A 16,190-nucleotide genomic window follows, 5' to 3' on the forward strand; every position below is an offset into this window, starting at 1 on the left:
AATACAGACAGATGAAACCAGTTTGTTCTCGAGTTTTACTCAGCTTAATTCTTGAGTGGGGTCGATATAATAGATAAATACCCAAAATACTGTCTAGTGAAGAATATTTTCATTTGTAGCTTGTTCATTAATGATAACTATTATTTTGATTAATTTTAATAGTAAAATGTTATTTTGAAAACAAATTTACAGAAATTTTAGAAATTCGCCTGAAACCTCTCGAAAATGGCATTGGATCAAAACGAAAAGTACATTATTGGAATCGCCATTTTTGAAATTCTATAACTCACAGCTCCGTACCTCGAACAACAAGGATGATCACTGTTTTTGCATTTAAATTCTAATTTTTATATCTAATTTATTTTTATAAATTTGACTTAATAACGCCATCATGAAGTGTCATATGCCACCCAAAAAATGGACTGCAATAGAAAGTCTTGGAAGAATGAAAAGGGTAGTATCATATTTTTCATGGTTGAAAAACCCCAAGTTCGATTCCCCCCATCCCAGGCCCCTTAATATTTTTCATAAATCATCTACTGACAGATAGAACTAGCAGACTTGTGCGACATCACAGAGAGCTGTTTAAGGTATTATTTAAAAGCTAATTTTTACATTTACGTGTTTTTTTATAATACCGTCTTGATGACGCCGCCGTAAATTGCCATATGACGCCGAAAGTGGCACTTTTGGTACCATATCTGGAGTGAAAATGCTAGGAAATATGAAAAGGGGCCGTCATAATCTCCGTGGTTGAAAACCTTTAATCTGAGTTTTACGATCCTCTCTCTTGTTTTCTCCCCCTCCCAGCCCCCTCAATATTTTTCATAAATTCAGTGTGCTTGCTGTTGATTATAATAGAAAAAAGTAATCTTAGGTAGTTTAATAGTGCTGTCTAAGTAAAGGGTTAAGTATGCTCTATGTAATATTTTCTTTTTTTCATAAAGACACTTCGTATGGAAGGAGTTGTCGTTGGAGCTTCGTCGGGGGTTCATTTGATTGGAAAACTAAAAGTTTTTGTTTTTTTGAGATTCCAAAAATGATTGGAGAGCAAGCAGCCCCCCAGCCCCCTTATTCCTCCAAAAACTTTGAGATAGCCATTTGGTTCAGCATAGTTGAAAGGTCCAATATCTATGCCTCTGGGGATGACAGCCCCACACACACACGCACTCAGCCCTTGGAACAAGGGATGTAATTTATACGTTGTAAACTATACAATTCGCCCGTTCTTTACATCCCGTATTTGTTATTGGCAAAGATAGGTATGTTTGATCCTTGGTGTCCAAAAAGGCTAATATTTAGTATTTATCCTTTAGCAGGAGAGAAAATCCAAGGGAATGTTGAGGGGGAAGTTGAACTAAATCGAAACACACCATATGCATAAAGGTTGTAAAAAAGGTTGTACCAGTAATATTTTAGGAACGGCTTAGAGGATTTAGTTGAAAGTTTCAGGGTAGGTAGAGGAGGAAGTTGAAAAAACAAAAGGCGCGAAGTGCATACTGCTAATACTTATTCTATTACTAGCCTACTACGCATTCCTTTAAACGTTCCCTGAAAGCTTCACCTTAATATCCTTAGGCTCAGCAGTAGTAATAGTTGTACTAGTAGTACAACTATTACTATTAGTACAACTATACTAGTAGTACAACTATTACTATTGCTGAGCCTAAGGATATTAAGGTGAAGCTTTCAGGGAACGTTTAAAGGAATGCTGAACTAAATCAAAACATACTATTTGCATGTGGGTTGTCAAAATGGTGTATCAGTAATATCTCAGGAACGGTTTTGAGTATTAAGTTGAAACTTTCAGGCGTGTTTGAACTAATCAAAAGGCACTCTGTGCATACTACTGCTACTTCTACTACGATTGGTGCTATTGCTGAAGCTAGCGCAACTTTCGTCAGAAAGACTTTTTTTTTTCATTTTTAAAACTGAATCTTCGATCGTATTCGGAAATTCAAACGTGTGTGACAAAACGTCGCAATAACGGCAGAGTTTTTTTTGCAGCTTGATAAGGAATTCGCGTTGTGTTGGTAACCAACCAATAAATGTGTATCAAGTTAAGAACATAGAGTCAGGAAAGTGATTTATAAATGATAACGAATATCTTAAGATTGTATTCCTCAATCAACGTCTTCAAACCCCCTATGTTGTCTCGACGGTTCGAATCCTGATATGTTGAGTTATCTGACATCTTTAAGTTTAAAATGTCCTCAGGATTCAAATTTTAAAAATCAAAATCACTTATTTATAATTGACTAGTATAACTGACTAACTTCTGTTCTCTATAATATCGATAGATTAAATTGATTGAACTCGTTTACAAGCCATCTATGTTGCAGGAATAATTTGGATCATTGGTGTGTTGGATTATTTTAAAGTGTAATCTCTTAATTCTTTGTAAATTTATCTGTTCATAATATGATTGGGATGATTATAAAAGAAAGCTTTTTCAAGGAGTAAATTGCTGGATTCTAACAAAATGAAGGTATTCCATGTCTCATGGTAAAAAATGCTCCTTAATTTAAAAAAAGAAAAGAAAAAAAAGATAAACTGAAACGCACAATATGTATATATATTTATATATATATATATATATATATATATATATATATATATATATATATATATATATATATATATATATATATATATATATATATATATATATATATATATATATATGAGTGTGTGTGTACATAAATATGTTTACTGTTCATTCAGTGATTGGCAGCTAAACTTTTCAGTTTAACTCGTTAGTTTAGAATCGTGAGATTTTTAGAGGTTCAAGCCGTTTTCTTTCTATACTTTTTCTGAATAGCCACAAAAACGTTTTTTGTGTATTTCACTTGTACCTCTCAGAAATGTGTGCTTCATTTCAGTTGTTCTTAGCCAAATGTTGGTGCTCAGCTCGCACAACCCTGTTCTGCTTAAGAAATTATCATCAAATTTTTGCTAAAATGTACGAAGGGAAAACGGTTCAGTTTGGAACCATAAGAATGAAGGTTTGTCTGTAAAAAAAGAAGTAAAATATAAACTAGAAATTGGACTTCACAATGCAATTCAAATCGGTATAAATGACATTGCATGAATACTTTTGTGTAGTCTGACCATCGTAAAAAATGGCAATTATATAACATGGTCAAAAGATACGTATATGTATCTGCGAGAGCTGGAAGAAAAAGCCAATAGTCCGATGTAATATTATGCTGAGATAAAATCATGTAGGGAAGCCCAAGCGACGCGAGGGTCATCTTTGGTGCCATGGGACCGAGTTATTGAGCGTAGCTCACGAGACCCACAGGCCCGAGCGAGTAGATACGAGGTTAGAAAAGGATAGTAATTCCGTATTTATTGTATATTTGTTTATACTATTTTTCGAAAACGGCTCCATATTTTTTTGGGAAAATTGGTATCCTGGGATGTTCTTGCCTAAAAAAACGATCTAGATAGGCCAGAAGTTTGAGAAAATTAGTCAAGAGTCTTAATTTTTGAAAATAACGTAAATAACGTTATATTAATCAATACATTTGAAAAGGATTCATACGTCATATTTGCCTCAGTGATGGTTGTATCGTTTTAAGTGTCTATGATGCAGGCCAAATTACACAAGTAAGAGATGACTGACAAGATATATGTAAAATATATGTACAAGTCTTCCGGACCCTTCAACGTTGTATATGTTCCCTGGAGAGCCCTCCATTTTCCTGAGGAAAGAGCAGCAATATATCGAGTGCCGGGGTCCTGCTTCAAAGTCAGCAAAATAGTTTCCTTCCCATGGTGGTTCTATCGAACCTATGGTGACGCCATGTCATCAAGAAGAGACTCACATTGTCTGCGGTTACAAGATAAGTGACAATGAGAATCAATATATACAAGCCTGTCGTGTAGCCAAGCCGGGGCCCAGCCTCGAAAACCAGCTACATAGTTTTTTTATTCTTAAAACTGGCAAATTGACATTTCTGGCCACAATAACGAACTAAATTGGTCACAACCTTGAGAAATTCGTGTTTTCTCAGGGTGGCTGTATCGAACCTGTTGTGACGTCATAACATCAAGAAAAGGCTCATGTTGTCTGCGGTTAGAAGACAAGCGGCAACGAGAATCCATATATAGAAGCCCGCCGGGTGCCGGGTACCGGGGCCCAGGCTCCTGCTACAGAATGTGCTCTAGCAATCTCAACCTTTCTTTCATTATAGCCCTAGAAAGCGGAATTGAACCACATTTTCCGTGCAGACTACTCTTTGAAATACGGTCAGTCAGCCGGGTACCCAGAATAATATGTTGGCAATTTCTCTGGAAAGCATCTAGCAAACCTTCATCCGCTTTTTGGAGCGTCCATGCTTCAGAGCCATATTTGACCGCTTTCATCACTAGCTTCCAATATTCTAATCATGGTTTGCAGACTTATCTTCCTATTCTTCCAAACTTTTTTTAACTGTGAAAAATCACCCTGAGTCTTGGCTATTCCACTTTTAACATCTTTACTACTTCCACCGTCTTTACTAATAATACTACCAAGCTATGTGAAGCAGCCCACCTGATCAATCTTTTCGTTACCCAACGTCACATTTTCATCTTCACTTATTCCTTGCCTTAGCGACTTAGTCTTCTTAACATCAATTTTTAAACCTATTCTAGCACGCTAAAGTCACAAAATCTCTAAAAACTTATTGATTTTGCTCACACCATCTAGGATGTCATCTAGGATGCTTTAATCATCAAAATAATCCAAGTCCTGGAGAGTTTTTCCTCCCCATTTGATTCCGTGGTCTCCCATTGCTTTTCCTGTGCTCCTTAACAAACTTCATCAAGATGATTCATTTAAAAGGGGGTTGGAACACAACCCTGCTTAGCTCCTGATTTAATACAAAACCAGTTGCTAATCTTATCTTTTACCTTAACCGCAGCAGTGCTGTTGTCATACATAGAACTTATCACTTTAATGTGTTTCTTTGGTTAAGTAATTTGCTACCTATAGAAACCAGACTAATGCCATATATAAATATATATATATATATAATGATAAAGCATAGAAATCATTCGATTTGCTGTGTCGCATTGAAATAACTATATAATTTTGTAAATTTTTCAGGGGTTATTTTGAGAGGTTACTTTTAGGAATTAGTTTTCTTTATTATCTAGTTGAAAATCAATATCTCACTTAAAAAAGAGTAAAAACTGTAAATGAAATAAAAGCCAGTCTATAACAAGCATTAAATTCTATGCGTACCAGGCTTTGGCATATCCCAGAATCTTTGGCAAAATGATAGAGATGAGAGTCATCTATTCTGCTTATTAGCGTCAAATCAGATGGCAAGCATTCATCAGAAGAAAAGGTTTTTTTTAACAAATAACGCAATAATAGGTTCTACCTAGCAAAATAGCCGCACCTCAAGCAAATGGAGTCGCAGTGACGAAGAATAACCAGTAGAATAGGCTTATTTCGTACGAACAAGTTAATAACAGCATTCTTTTAATTTAAAGATTATTATTATTGCGAATTTCAAGTTAGCAACACAGAAAAAAAACACCCGAAGTGTGAATAATAAGTAACTGGAGGGGTTTTTCTGAAGGGGGGGGGGTATAAGAGGCAAAAAATGGTTTTTAGATGTAGATTGCTCAAAATTTTCAGGTGTCATGTCGTTTGAAACAAACCGCCCCCATACCCTCTCCTGTGGATGGATGTGTAAATGTGTTCTACTCATTTTTTCTTTCTTACCCATTGCAGTCACATATTCTAGCCTGAATCTTCTTCAAATTAATTTGCGCATAAGTTTCGTCACCTTTCTTATCTTACCAGATGTTTTGGCGTTCATCATCGAATGATAAACACTTTCTTCTTTTTTATTTAATTGCATAATTTTATTTTTGTTCTTAGAAAGTTAATATTGACATTCCTATGTCATTAAGTAGTAAATTCAGGAACCGAACTTTTTATGAAGAATACTGTCACTGTATAAAAAAATAAAAAGAGTATCAAAATGATGAAACTTGACATATAGATAAATTTTTACGTCAGATATATTTTCACTTGTTCGGGGTCTCATATCGTATCGGATAGATTATTCATTACTGTGCGTGCAAATATTCACGTTTTTCAGAATTTTTTCGATTTAAATGAGAAACACAACATCGTTAATTGTCATTAATATAATTAACATTATTAATACCATAACATTATAATGCACAAATGAGACTGTTCTCCCTCTTCTTCATTAATTAAAGCCTTTGGGTCAGGAGGGAGCTCAAGGGCTTGAAAATATTTTTCGTATATTTTTTGTCTTTTAATGGAAGGGATGCAATCCCTCGGTCTCCCAGCTCTTGTTTGTGCCTCTATTAAAAATTTGACCGACAAAACACAGGTAAATATTAAATACTAAAAGATAATCTGTTACTGGAAGTTTGCAATTAGGTATTTGGAAATTACTATCCAAATATTTCGACACAAATGCTATAAAAGTTTATGAAGTCCATTAGCTGCCCATAAGTTATCAGCGATAGACTTGAAGAACTTTCTATTTGTATGTCCAACGGCATTAATGGTGACAAAGCCTTTTTTACAAAGTTTCTGCTTTAAGGTGATGTAACGTTTTATTATACACGAATGTGTGTGTTATTTGCCAAATGCTTCAGATATCAAAATCTCCAGAGACACTAATGTAGCTAATGTCGGGACTTTTTAAGGTTGGATTGCGAATTGGTTCTTGTAAAGCCTCTTTTTTAACCATCATTATTAGTTACCTAGCTTTAATTTTTAATTTACATAGCGGATATACATTGCATAAAGGTTCAAAAATTCATCCTTGTTAAACAAAAAGAAATAACTTTTTTGTCTGTATTTCTCCCAAAGTCTAAAATTGTATTCCAAAATGTCAGTGTTATTGACAATAATGAGGAAATTGATGGACTTATCCCAACACATGAGTAGGATGTGCTAGTCTTGCCTGGTTTCAATAGGGCTGGATAACATTGGTGGGGGAATGTACTAAGCAGCAGCTTTAAATAAAGTGTAATGGAGGAGTATTGTGCGCCAATGTACTGGACTCAATTGTCCTAGTATAGAGACGAATTTGTTGTGGTATATACGAGAAACCTTTGTAAATATAAAACTAGAGCTTTACTCATGTTATCATTAGCTCGTTTTGGGTTTGACTCGGCTATTTATTGTAATTTCTGTTCGTTTTGAGTTTTATTTATTCATTGATAGCGATTTGTGGTAGTTATGTGCTTGGAAGATAATTTGACTTTTTTCTGTTCATTATTGACTCGATGAAGCTCTTTACTTTTCTTTGAAAAACTTGTTTTGTGGGAAAAGTTTTTAAATTAATAAACATTAAACGGCTTCCAGTATTATAATTGAAAACAGTTAGCAACCCAACAAGTTCAGGCATCTTTGAAGCGCTTTGTAGGGGCTGTAAAACGCAACTGTTTTGTTAGAGCATTTTGGGTGTAAAACACGCCGAGTTTATGGCTCGATTTTAAGTTCACCATTTCAATTAAGTAGAAGTCAATGTAAAAATGTATGGTAGTGTAGCATTGTCCCACATTTTGTCTGGCCCATTCGAAAAGCTTCAGGAGCTTTGGGTGCATCTGAGTAGCTGGCCACCCATGGCAATTTTTTTTTTTTTTGAGTTGTTGTTTTATAAGTTGTATGCGCTTTTATTTTCTTTTTTCGTATTCTTCTCTATCTGTTATTGTCTGTATGACGAGAAATAAAATACACACAGTGGTATATAGTATTATTCTATTCACCGCGGTGCCTAAAGTCCTATGGATTGTATTACAGATGCTCTTTATGAATGTAAATCGTTTCTTCTAACCAGCAGAAAAAGCTTCTAACATAAAGGGATCGACGAAATTACCCGTAAGCCCATCAAGTCTGTTTTGGTGACTAATAGCTGAATTTTCCCCATTCTTTGTAATCTCGGTTAAAGCCAAAGCTAGAGCCAAATTGTAAGCCAAACTACAAAATTATAAGGATTAACGTGCACATTATTAGAAGCAGCATTTTTAAATTTTGCTATTGAAACTTTCCTGTCATACGACGTACGAGTTAAGATTCCGTGGTCTTCATTTTTAGTTTTAGATTAACTCTATCTCATGATTGCAATTTGTAATTTGGCTCATTGTTGTCTGAGCTCAAGTGAAAAATAACATCTTGGGCTGATTGAGCCATTGAAGTTAGAGGGTTCAAACTAAAACTAGTTCTCTATAAGCATTTTGGCTTTGTAAGTACTGTGATCTTATCTACATGTGACCGTTATTTCTTTTTTCATTGTCTAGACCCTCCCCCAGGCCAAATTAAAGGGAGGGGGGGTTTGCTCAAGTTTTATCATGTATTTCAATGGTTAATTATGTAAGAATATATTTTTCAACTGTGCCATCGCCAAACTAATAAATTGTAAAACCAATAGTTTTGTTGATACAATAATGCCAAGTCAAAGGCATCTGATTATAAGTACATAACTCAAAATCTTGGCAGACTGGCTAGACAGGTAGACAAAGGGATTCCTCATTAGATACGCCCGGGATTTCGGCCATCTGGCGGCCACAAGTCACTACTTTAAATCATATCGCATGTGCGTTACATAATATCACTTTCTTATCAATATATATATATATATATATATATATATATATATATATATATATATATATATATATATATATATATATATATATATATATATATATATATATATATATATATATATATATATATATATGGTGATTCAAAATTGTAAGATTTTCGCGATGCTTTCCGTATTCTTCGTATTCCCAACTCATTTTTATCTTATCTTATCTTTTGTTTTTGTTTTTTTTTTTTTTTTGCTATGGACATCCCCTGAAATATACCCTGTCTCCAAATAAATTCCTGCTTAATAGCGAAGTTTACGTCAAGCTCTTTACGCTCTTGGATCATCCAGATTAATCATCGGGAAGGGCTGTGTGAAAGTCCGGTATATATTTGGCTTGTACATTTTGCATATTTCAATTTTTTGTTTTTCTTCTCGTTTTTTTTTATCTCTCTTAATTTAGCGATTGTTTCTTCATGTAGTTAAATTTTGTACATCAGACTCGAATCTTATCTCACTAATTAAACACAATCCAAATTTCCTGCCTTTGGAGAGTGTATTTTATCATTTCATTTTTGCGGTTGTCTTAGTTGAATCATGAATGTTTTAAAAAAGTTGAAATCTCTAGGGATAGAAAATTGTAATAAAAGTGATTTTGTTTCAGATCTTTGTTCTGGAGATGGCAACAGTCAAGGGAGTTCCCCGCTTAATAAGCGTAGCGGACATGCCAGGTAAGTCTCTACGTCATCATTAAACCGACTTTTGAAAGAGCAACCCTGTACAGACTTAGCCTAGATTTTTTTTTCTCCATTATTTCGTATTTATGACTAGTTGCAAATTCTTTGGATCCCTGATTTTAGAGTATCTTGATGGTTTCTGCTAGGGGGAGGATCTGATATTGTCTTTTTTTATATTTACGGTTTACTCAGACGCACTGGCAAACAGTCTTTCAACCTCAAAAGCAGTATTTTGGTCTAAAAAGCCATTACCGTTGACTTTTTTCAAGAAGTAAGTAGTATAGGTGCCCTCTTTCCCATGCTGTTTTCGCATGAATTTGATCTATTTCTTCCCTAAAAACATCATTTAAGCTATCAAAAAAGGGTATGATGGGGCTATTGTAAACCATCCAAGGGGTATTTCGTATAATTCTCATAATACAAGACGTATCTGCTTCAAATGCAGATCCCAATCTGGTTTCAAATATTTCATCATTATACTGTGAAATATACAACGTTTTTTATAGTCGTTTTTGCAGGTTGAGTGACCTTTTATCAGCGTGTCTCAACTACCATTAAAATGAGTCCTTGTAACCATCCTCTGAGTAAGGGAACTGCATTCATCTTCCTTTTCTTCTTTTTCCGAAAAAGGATGACCCTAGCGGTACCTAAATCTTACACAGGAGAAGCTTAATTTGGAGTGCAGCAAGGGAAATAAAGTTTGAGCTTCGTGTCCAGACAGCCGTGGAGGCGCAGAAAGGACTACATTTACCACTACCATTGACAATTCATTGCAGCTCCTAGATCCTTTGGGTCATCACAGCAGCGTACGAACCTCCTGCATCCCTATCCTTTTCAGACATCCGTTTTTGATTCCCCCTCTTAAAGTTCCTATTGACTTTAAAGCATCTCGTACAAGTTATCCCTAACCCACTCAAGGACATCCTGCTCTTCATTTGGTTCCAGCTCGATGGCAAAATGAACTATTTTGACAACCTATCATTCTTTATATCGCAAATCCTTTGGTGGGACATTGGATTGAGACTCTGTCTGGCTATACAGGACTCAAGGGTTCAATTCCCACTGCTGCAAGGTTGGGCAACAGGCTTAGTACCCGTCTCTGCTGAAAAGACTCAGCAACCGAAACATATATAACAATAATTATTATTTATTTGCATCGTCTACGTAAGAAAATGCACATTAGACGATTAAATGAAAAGAAAAGCGAAAACAACAAGACAAGAACTGCACAAGGAGAACAAAAATATAACAAAAAGTTGGAGCCAGTTTTTCCAAAATCAAGTAAAAATGACAGTAAAAACTGAAAAATGAGCCATTTGGTACTGAAAGTACTGTATAGTACTATAAAAGTACTATAAAGATACTTTTTAGTAGTATAAAAGTAAATATATACTAAAGAAAACTGATCCGTTTCTGTTGATCCTTGAATTATGCAGGTTTATGTTTCATTCATCAAAAGTGCGAGGCAAAAGAAAAAAATTCACTCATAATAAAAAAGCATACCCTAATTGACCTAATACACACTTTAACTTATTTTAACTCATAATACTCAGACTTTAAAGATACATAATGCAAAATTACTCTAACTTGGCCTAATACAATTCCAAGAAAGTCGACCATTTTGTCCGACCGTTCAGGAAAATTAATAGATAGCTCATCCACTTTTTCATATATTTCACAAACCCCATAACGCCTAGAAATATAACAATTTCTAGTCCAAATGGGAAGCTGAAGTAATTGATGCTCTATGCGTATAATGACCATAGAGGATCGTTGTACTTCGTCACTCTTCATCCATTAAACACGACTTCGTCATCACACCGTTCTTTCGTTATAGCTCAATACAGTGCCGCCGAACCGTATTTTTTTCCCAGCTGTTTGTTTATTATACAATCTTTCAACTAACTATCTCGAGCAATCCTTTGAGAATTCTTCTGGAGAACATCTACATTGTATTTCCCAACCTTCGAAAGCCCATGTTTCAAAGACATGCTTGGATATTGTATTTACCTTGACTTCTAGTATCTTTCTCTTAGCTCTAGAACGTGTCTTTCTATTCTTCTAAACTAATTTCAGCTGTGAGAAAGCACTATGTGACTTGCCATACACCTTCACTGCATCCATCGTCTGCGCTAAAAGTTCTACCTTGGTTAATTTTTTCTTTACGCGGAATCACCTCTTCATCTTCATTTGCTTGTGGTTTATGCGATTGAGTCTCATTAAACGTAATTTTTAAACTAATTATTGCACTCGGAATTCTCAAAATCTTGAGCTGTCATTCAATTTGCTACAATTTTTAGAGAGGATACTAAATTGGTCTGTTTACTCAAATCTAAGAGAGTTTGACCTAACGGTTTAACACCATGTTCTCCTAAAGCCTTTGCTTCGTTCCATTGGACATAATCCATAAAATAATGCATATAAATGGATACAAACACAGCTCTGCATAGTTTCTTGTTATACTCAGAACCAACTACTAACGTTGATTCCTACCGTAACCGCAGTAATATTATTCTCGTACATGGCAATAAAATTTGAAGTAATGTCTTAGAAAAAAAAATTATTTATTGGGTTATTTGTTTTGTTATTAATTGGTTTTCATTAATATTTTTTTAAGGTTATTGTTGTTTCGGGTTCGTGATATTATGTAGTTTTATGCAGTATGTTTTACTCATGCTTTATTTTCTCGGTACGTGGTTTCACCCTCCAACTTATTATACCACATGTTTGTTGTTGTCATTATTTTCTTGTTAGTTGAACACCCTCGCAAGCAACGCTTTTGATACTGCTACAGTTGCAATATCATTTGAGTGTACTTCTTTGGTATACCCCACAATCAATCACTCAATCAATCAATTTATTAATACTAAAAGAAAAACTATTACAAAAGTAAATCAGTTAATAGGTCCAAGAAGCTTTGCTTGTAATGGACCACAGAGAACAAGAATAAAACACTTTAAAATAAATACAAAAAAAATGGAACAAGACAAGGACATTTAACAGATAGAAGATTTAGAAGGAGATTTAACATATAGCTGAAAATGATTTTAAAAGAAGAGAAGTGACATACAAATTGGGAAAGAATTAAAAAGAGAGACAAAAATTATTGAACTGGAAAGACCCGACGAAATAATGCCTTTGCAGAAAGAAAAAGAGGGACATCCGAAGGGATGGAGTTCCATAATAGAATTGACTGATATACTGGATACCTCTGAGCTGCTGTAGAGGATCGTTTTGGTAAAATAAATTGTATAAAATAAATTATTTTGGTAAAATAATTGTAGCCTTCACTGCCCTATTTTGGGCTCTTTGAAGTGAGCAGAGAAGAGATTTATTAGTATTGCCCCAGACAGAGCAGCAATAAGAAAGGTAAGGATAAATAAAAGCATAATAAAGTGAAACCATAATATCAGGAGGAAGAAATGAGTTAATCTGGTGCAACATTGAAGACTGGCGGAGGATTAAGGAACGGGTGTGAGTTATATGCGGTTTAAAAGAAAGAAAACAGTCAAGATACACACCAAGAAATTTCACCATAGTAGCTTGGGGTATAATATCATTCCCAAAAGTCAGGGTGATTGGCTCCTGTACGTCTCTCATACGGTAATGGGTCCTAAAGTTGACAATGGCACTCTTTTGGCTGTTAAGAGCAATACCATTTGACCAGCACCAATCCTTTATTTTATCAAGAAGACCTTGTCAGTTAAAGAAGATCTTGTCAGTTAAAACCAATCTCTGTTTTTTAATCTGTAAAATTAATGAATAAAAGGGTCTGATATTTCCAATTTATCTAAATTATTAATCTAAGCGTGGATGTTTTGTCTCTTCACCTTTCTAAAACCGCACTCTTGTTCTCTTAAAACGGTGTGTATGAATTTGTTGGTCCATTAAGTATCATTCTGCCAAGAATAAAAACACTTTAAAACTATCTTTAGTGCGATTATATTAGAAAAATGACCAGTAAACTTTTTGAAATGTTTTTGCCAGAATTTTTTCATTTCTTCTTTCCTAAAGCTTGTAAAATTAACTTTTTTTATTTTTAAAAATTAGAATTTTAAGACTAGAACGTCCAGGAAAAGTCTAACTAAACAGGAAAAATATGTACAAAATTGACCAAAAAATAATATACAAAGCAACACCGTGAACACCCATTAATGATAAATAAATCACTAAAAATAGTGATTAATCATTAGGTAATTTGTGATGATCTATAATTCAGATCGCTTATATCCAAACCTATGTAGATTATATAGAATCTTGCTAGTTCTAGAAATGAATTTATTTGATAAGATGAATTTGGGTCGTACTTCAGAATCTTTATTTGAAATATCATTATGCGCATCGTTTACTTTGAAAAATCAAACAATCTCATAAAGTGTAAAATAACCACTATAGTCTGTAGTGAAGCCAGAGCTGTGTTAACCAATATGCTATCGTAGACTGCATTTGAATTGGCCTAAGTCAGGAAGTTTTAAATTTTGATTGGATAACTTTTCATAAACTTTGATTTGATTTTTGATTGATAATTTTTAAATTTTTCGCTGCCGAAACGTTCAATTAGTTTAAACGTCACTTTAAGTAGAAAAACCCAGGAATATGCAGATGCGATAAAGAAAAAGTGCCTTATCTTAAGAGGTTTGAACTATGGTTTCAGCCTGTCAAAAGATACTCAAGGAGTGACAACTCTTGGGGTTATAACAGTCAAGAAATATGCTCTACTTTTTGCCGCAATGACTATGTGGGTCCTAGTACTTTAACTTATCTTCACAAGCGAATATGGCAAACAACAGGCCATCATGCGACTATAGAAGTATATAAGGGCAAATTTCTGCTATAATTTTTGTCGTCAAATAGGAGCTATTAAGTTTTAGAATTATTTTCAAGCTAGGACTCATCATCAACGACTCCAGTATTGGCCCTAGAAGAGATCATTGCCATATGAGGACTGATTTGAACTCCTATATTATATCCATTGTCAATAGTTGTAAATTTGTAGAATATGTTTTTTACTTTATGACATATTGAAAGTAAAATCAATCTATCACTAAACAAGAGTTTTTTTTTGTTTTCCAGTGTTTTTTTTTTAGTTTTATGCGCAAAATTTATTTTGATTCATCCGGATTAATAGTAAATATTGCGTATATTAGAAAAAGGATGTTGTGTCAAGTAGTGCTTCCATGATATTTTTGACAAAATTTAGGAGAAATTCGAGTGCTTTGTATCTAGGATGGACATTTTTGTTTTTTTTTAGATTTTATGACCTAAAATGGAAAAAGTTAAACAATTAAATAAAACCAAAAAATTGGCCAAATTCCAACAAAGAACGTTCAACTTTGTCATAGGTTTTGCCAGGAGGTAACTGCTTCGCCTCTAGACCGGAAAATAGAAATAATAAACAAAACAAAAGTTCATTCGTGTTTTCGTTATGGAGAACCACTAAGATACTGGGTATTTACTCTCACTTCCCCACCAAAAATACTTCTGAACCTGCTTACGTGTACAAAATTTTTTAGCTCTGTCACTTGAAACTGAAGAGTGCAACAGTGCAGCCAGTGCAAGACATACTTGATATTTTGTTTTTCTAGCAAACGATGGTTTCCGCAACTGCGAAAGTTGAACTCGAATAAACTTGAAAAAACCTCTTCAGCTACATCTCCTCAGCCAGATTCTCTTGTCAAACCACCACTGAGGAAGATTCAGTCAGATAAATTCAAGGTAGATCATTTTTGTTAAATAGTTATCTTGGATATTTATATCTAGTGAAACAAAACTTACTGATAGGTGCCGTGCAGTTATCAGCGCGTCCTGATGTCTAGATAAACCACTATAGATTCCGGCCAGGCCCTTAACCCCAAACCTTTCCCCAGAGAAATTCGTGCTTCAATATTGTCCGAAATACTACATACCAACCTATTATTTTGCTATTTTCCATGAAATTGCAAATATTCTGTTTCCACTTCGTTCTCTCTGTTTGGAATGTTCTTTTTTTATTTTTGACTTTAAAGTGCTTGAGATTTCAAATGTATTAGTCTAAAATACATTTTTTTTTTTTTCAATTATGGTCACTTTTATGATACAAAAGTAAGTTAAGACCAGACAAAGTGAGCAAACCGAAACAAGATTTGTGGCTTTTTATCTCGACTTCCCCTCCCCAGATCTAATTTTGTGGTACGGCTTAAATAGATAGATTGATAAACTACTACTACTGCTACTACTAATAGGTCGTCGGAGAACCAAGTTGTCTGCGGCCAGCACAGCTGTGCATATTCCGTCTCTACTCAAATCAGATAAAAGCTTATCTCATTCCTCCGTCTCGGAGGGGGGGGTCCAATTTCTTTTAAATCTTTTTTTGTGACTTCTTCCTTCCCTATTCGGGGAAGACCTGCTTTTCATTCGACTCCAGATGGATGGACAAGAAGCACGAAATTTTGTAATCTACCATCCTTCGTCCACAAAACTTGGCCTAGCCGTCTTAATTTTTCTCATAATAGCCTTATAAAATTGGATCGAGCCACATTTTTCTTAAAGTTTATTGTTTCGTATACTGAAAGAAAACGGTTCAAACATTTTCAAAAGTCAAATGATTACCTAAGGCTATCCTTACACATTTCATTTTGAAAACATCTTGCATAGCTTCCTCAACCTTCAGAAATACCCTTGTTCCAAAGCCATACTTGACCACTGGTATTGCCGTGATCTCCAATATTTCAATCTTAGTTGAAAGCAGGGGCGGATCTAGAGAAAAATCTCGGGGGTGGGAATGTGACAAGGGCGCTAATAATTGACCAAATTGATAAATTTGTCTTAAAAAGGATGAAAAACAGAAAAAAAAACAAGAAATGAGGGCGCCAGAAAAAATACTAGCCGTACACCC

The 16,190-nt window shown here is 34.6% G+C and overlaps 1 protein-coding gene across 3 annotated transcripts in view; it reads left to right on the plus strand.

The window, feature by feature from the left end:
- Positions 1–16,190, plus strand: part of LOC136032165 (triple functional domain protein-like) — a 393,821-nt gene that overhangs the window by 287,626 nt on the left and 90,005 nt on the right. For all 3 annotated transcript variants that reach the window (XM_065712353.1, XM_065712354.1, XM_065712355.1), the window contains exons 32-33: positions 9,244–9,310; positions 14,902–15,031. In XM_065712353.1, coding sequence (XP_065568425.1) covers positions 9,244–9,310; positions 14,902–15,031 — 197 coding nt within the window. The remainder of the gene's footprint in view (positions 1–9,243; positions 9,311–14,901; positions 15,032–16,190) is intronic.

This window comes from Artemia franciscana, chromosome 10, assembly GCF_032884065.1.
Source record: "Artemia franciscana chromosome 10, ASM3288406v1, whole genome shotgun sequence".
NCBI classification, from domain to species: Eukaryota; Metazoa; Arthropoda; class Branchiopoda; order Anostraca; family Artemiidae; genus Artemia; species Artemia franciscana.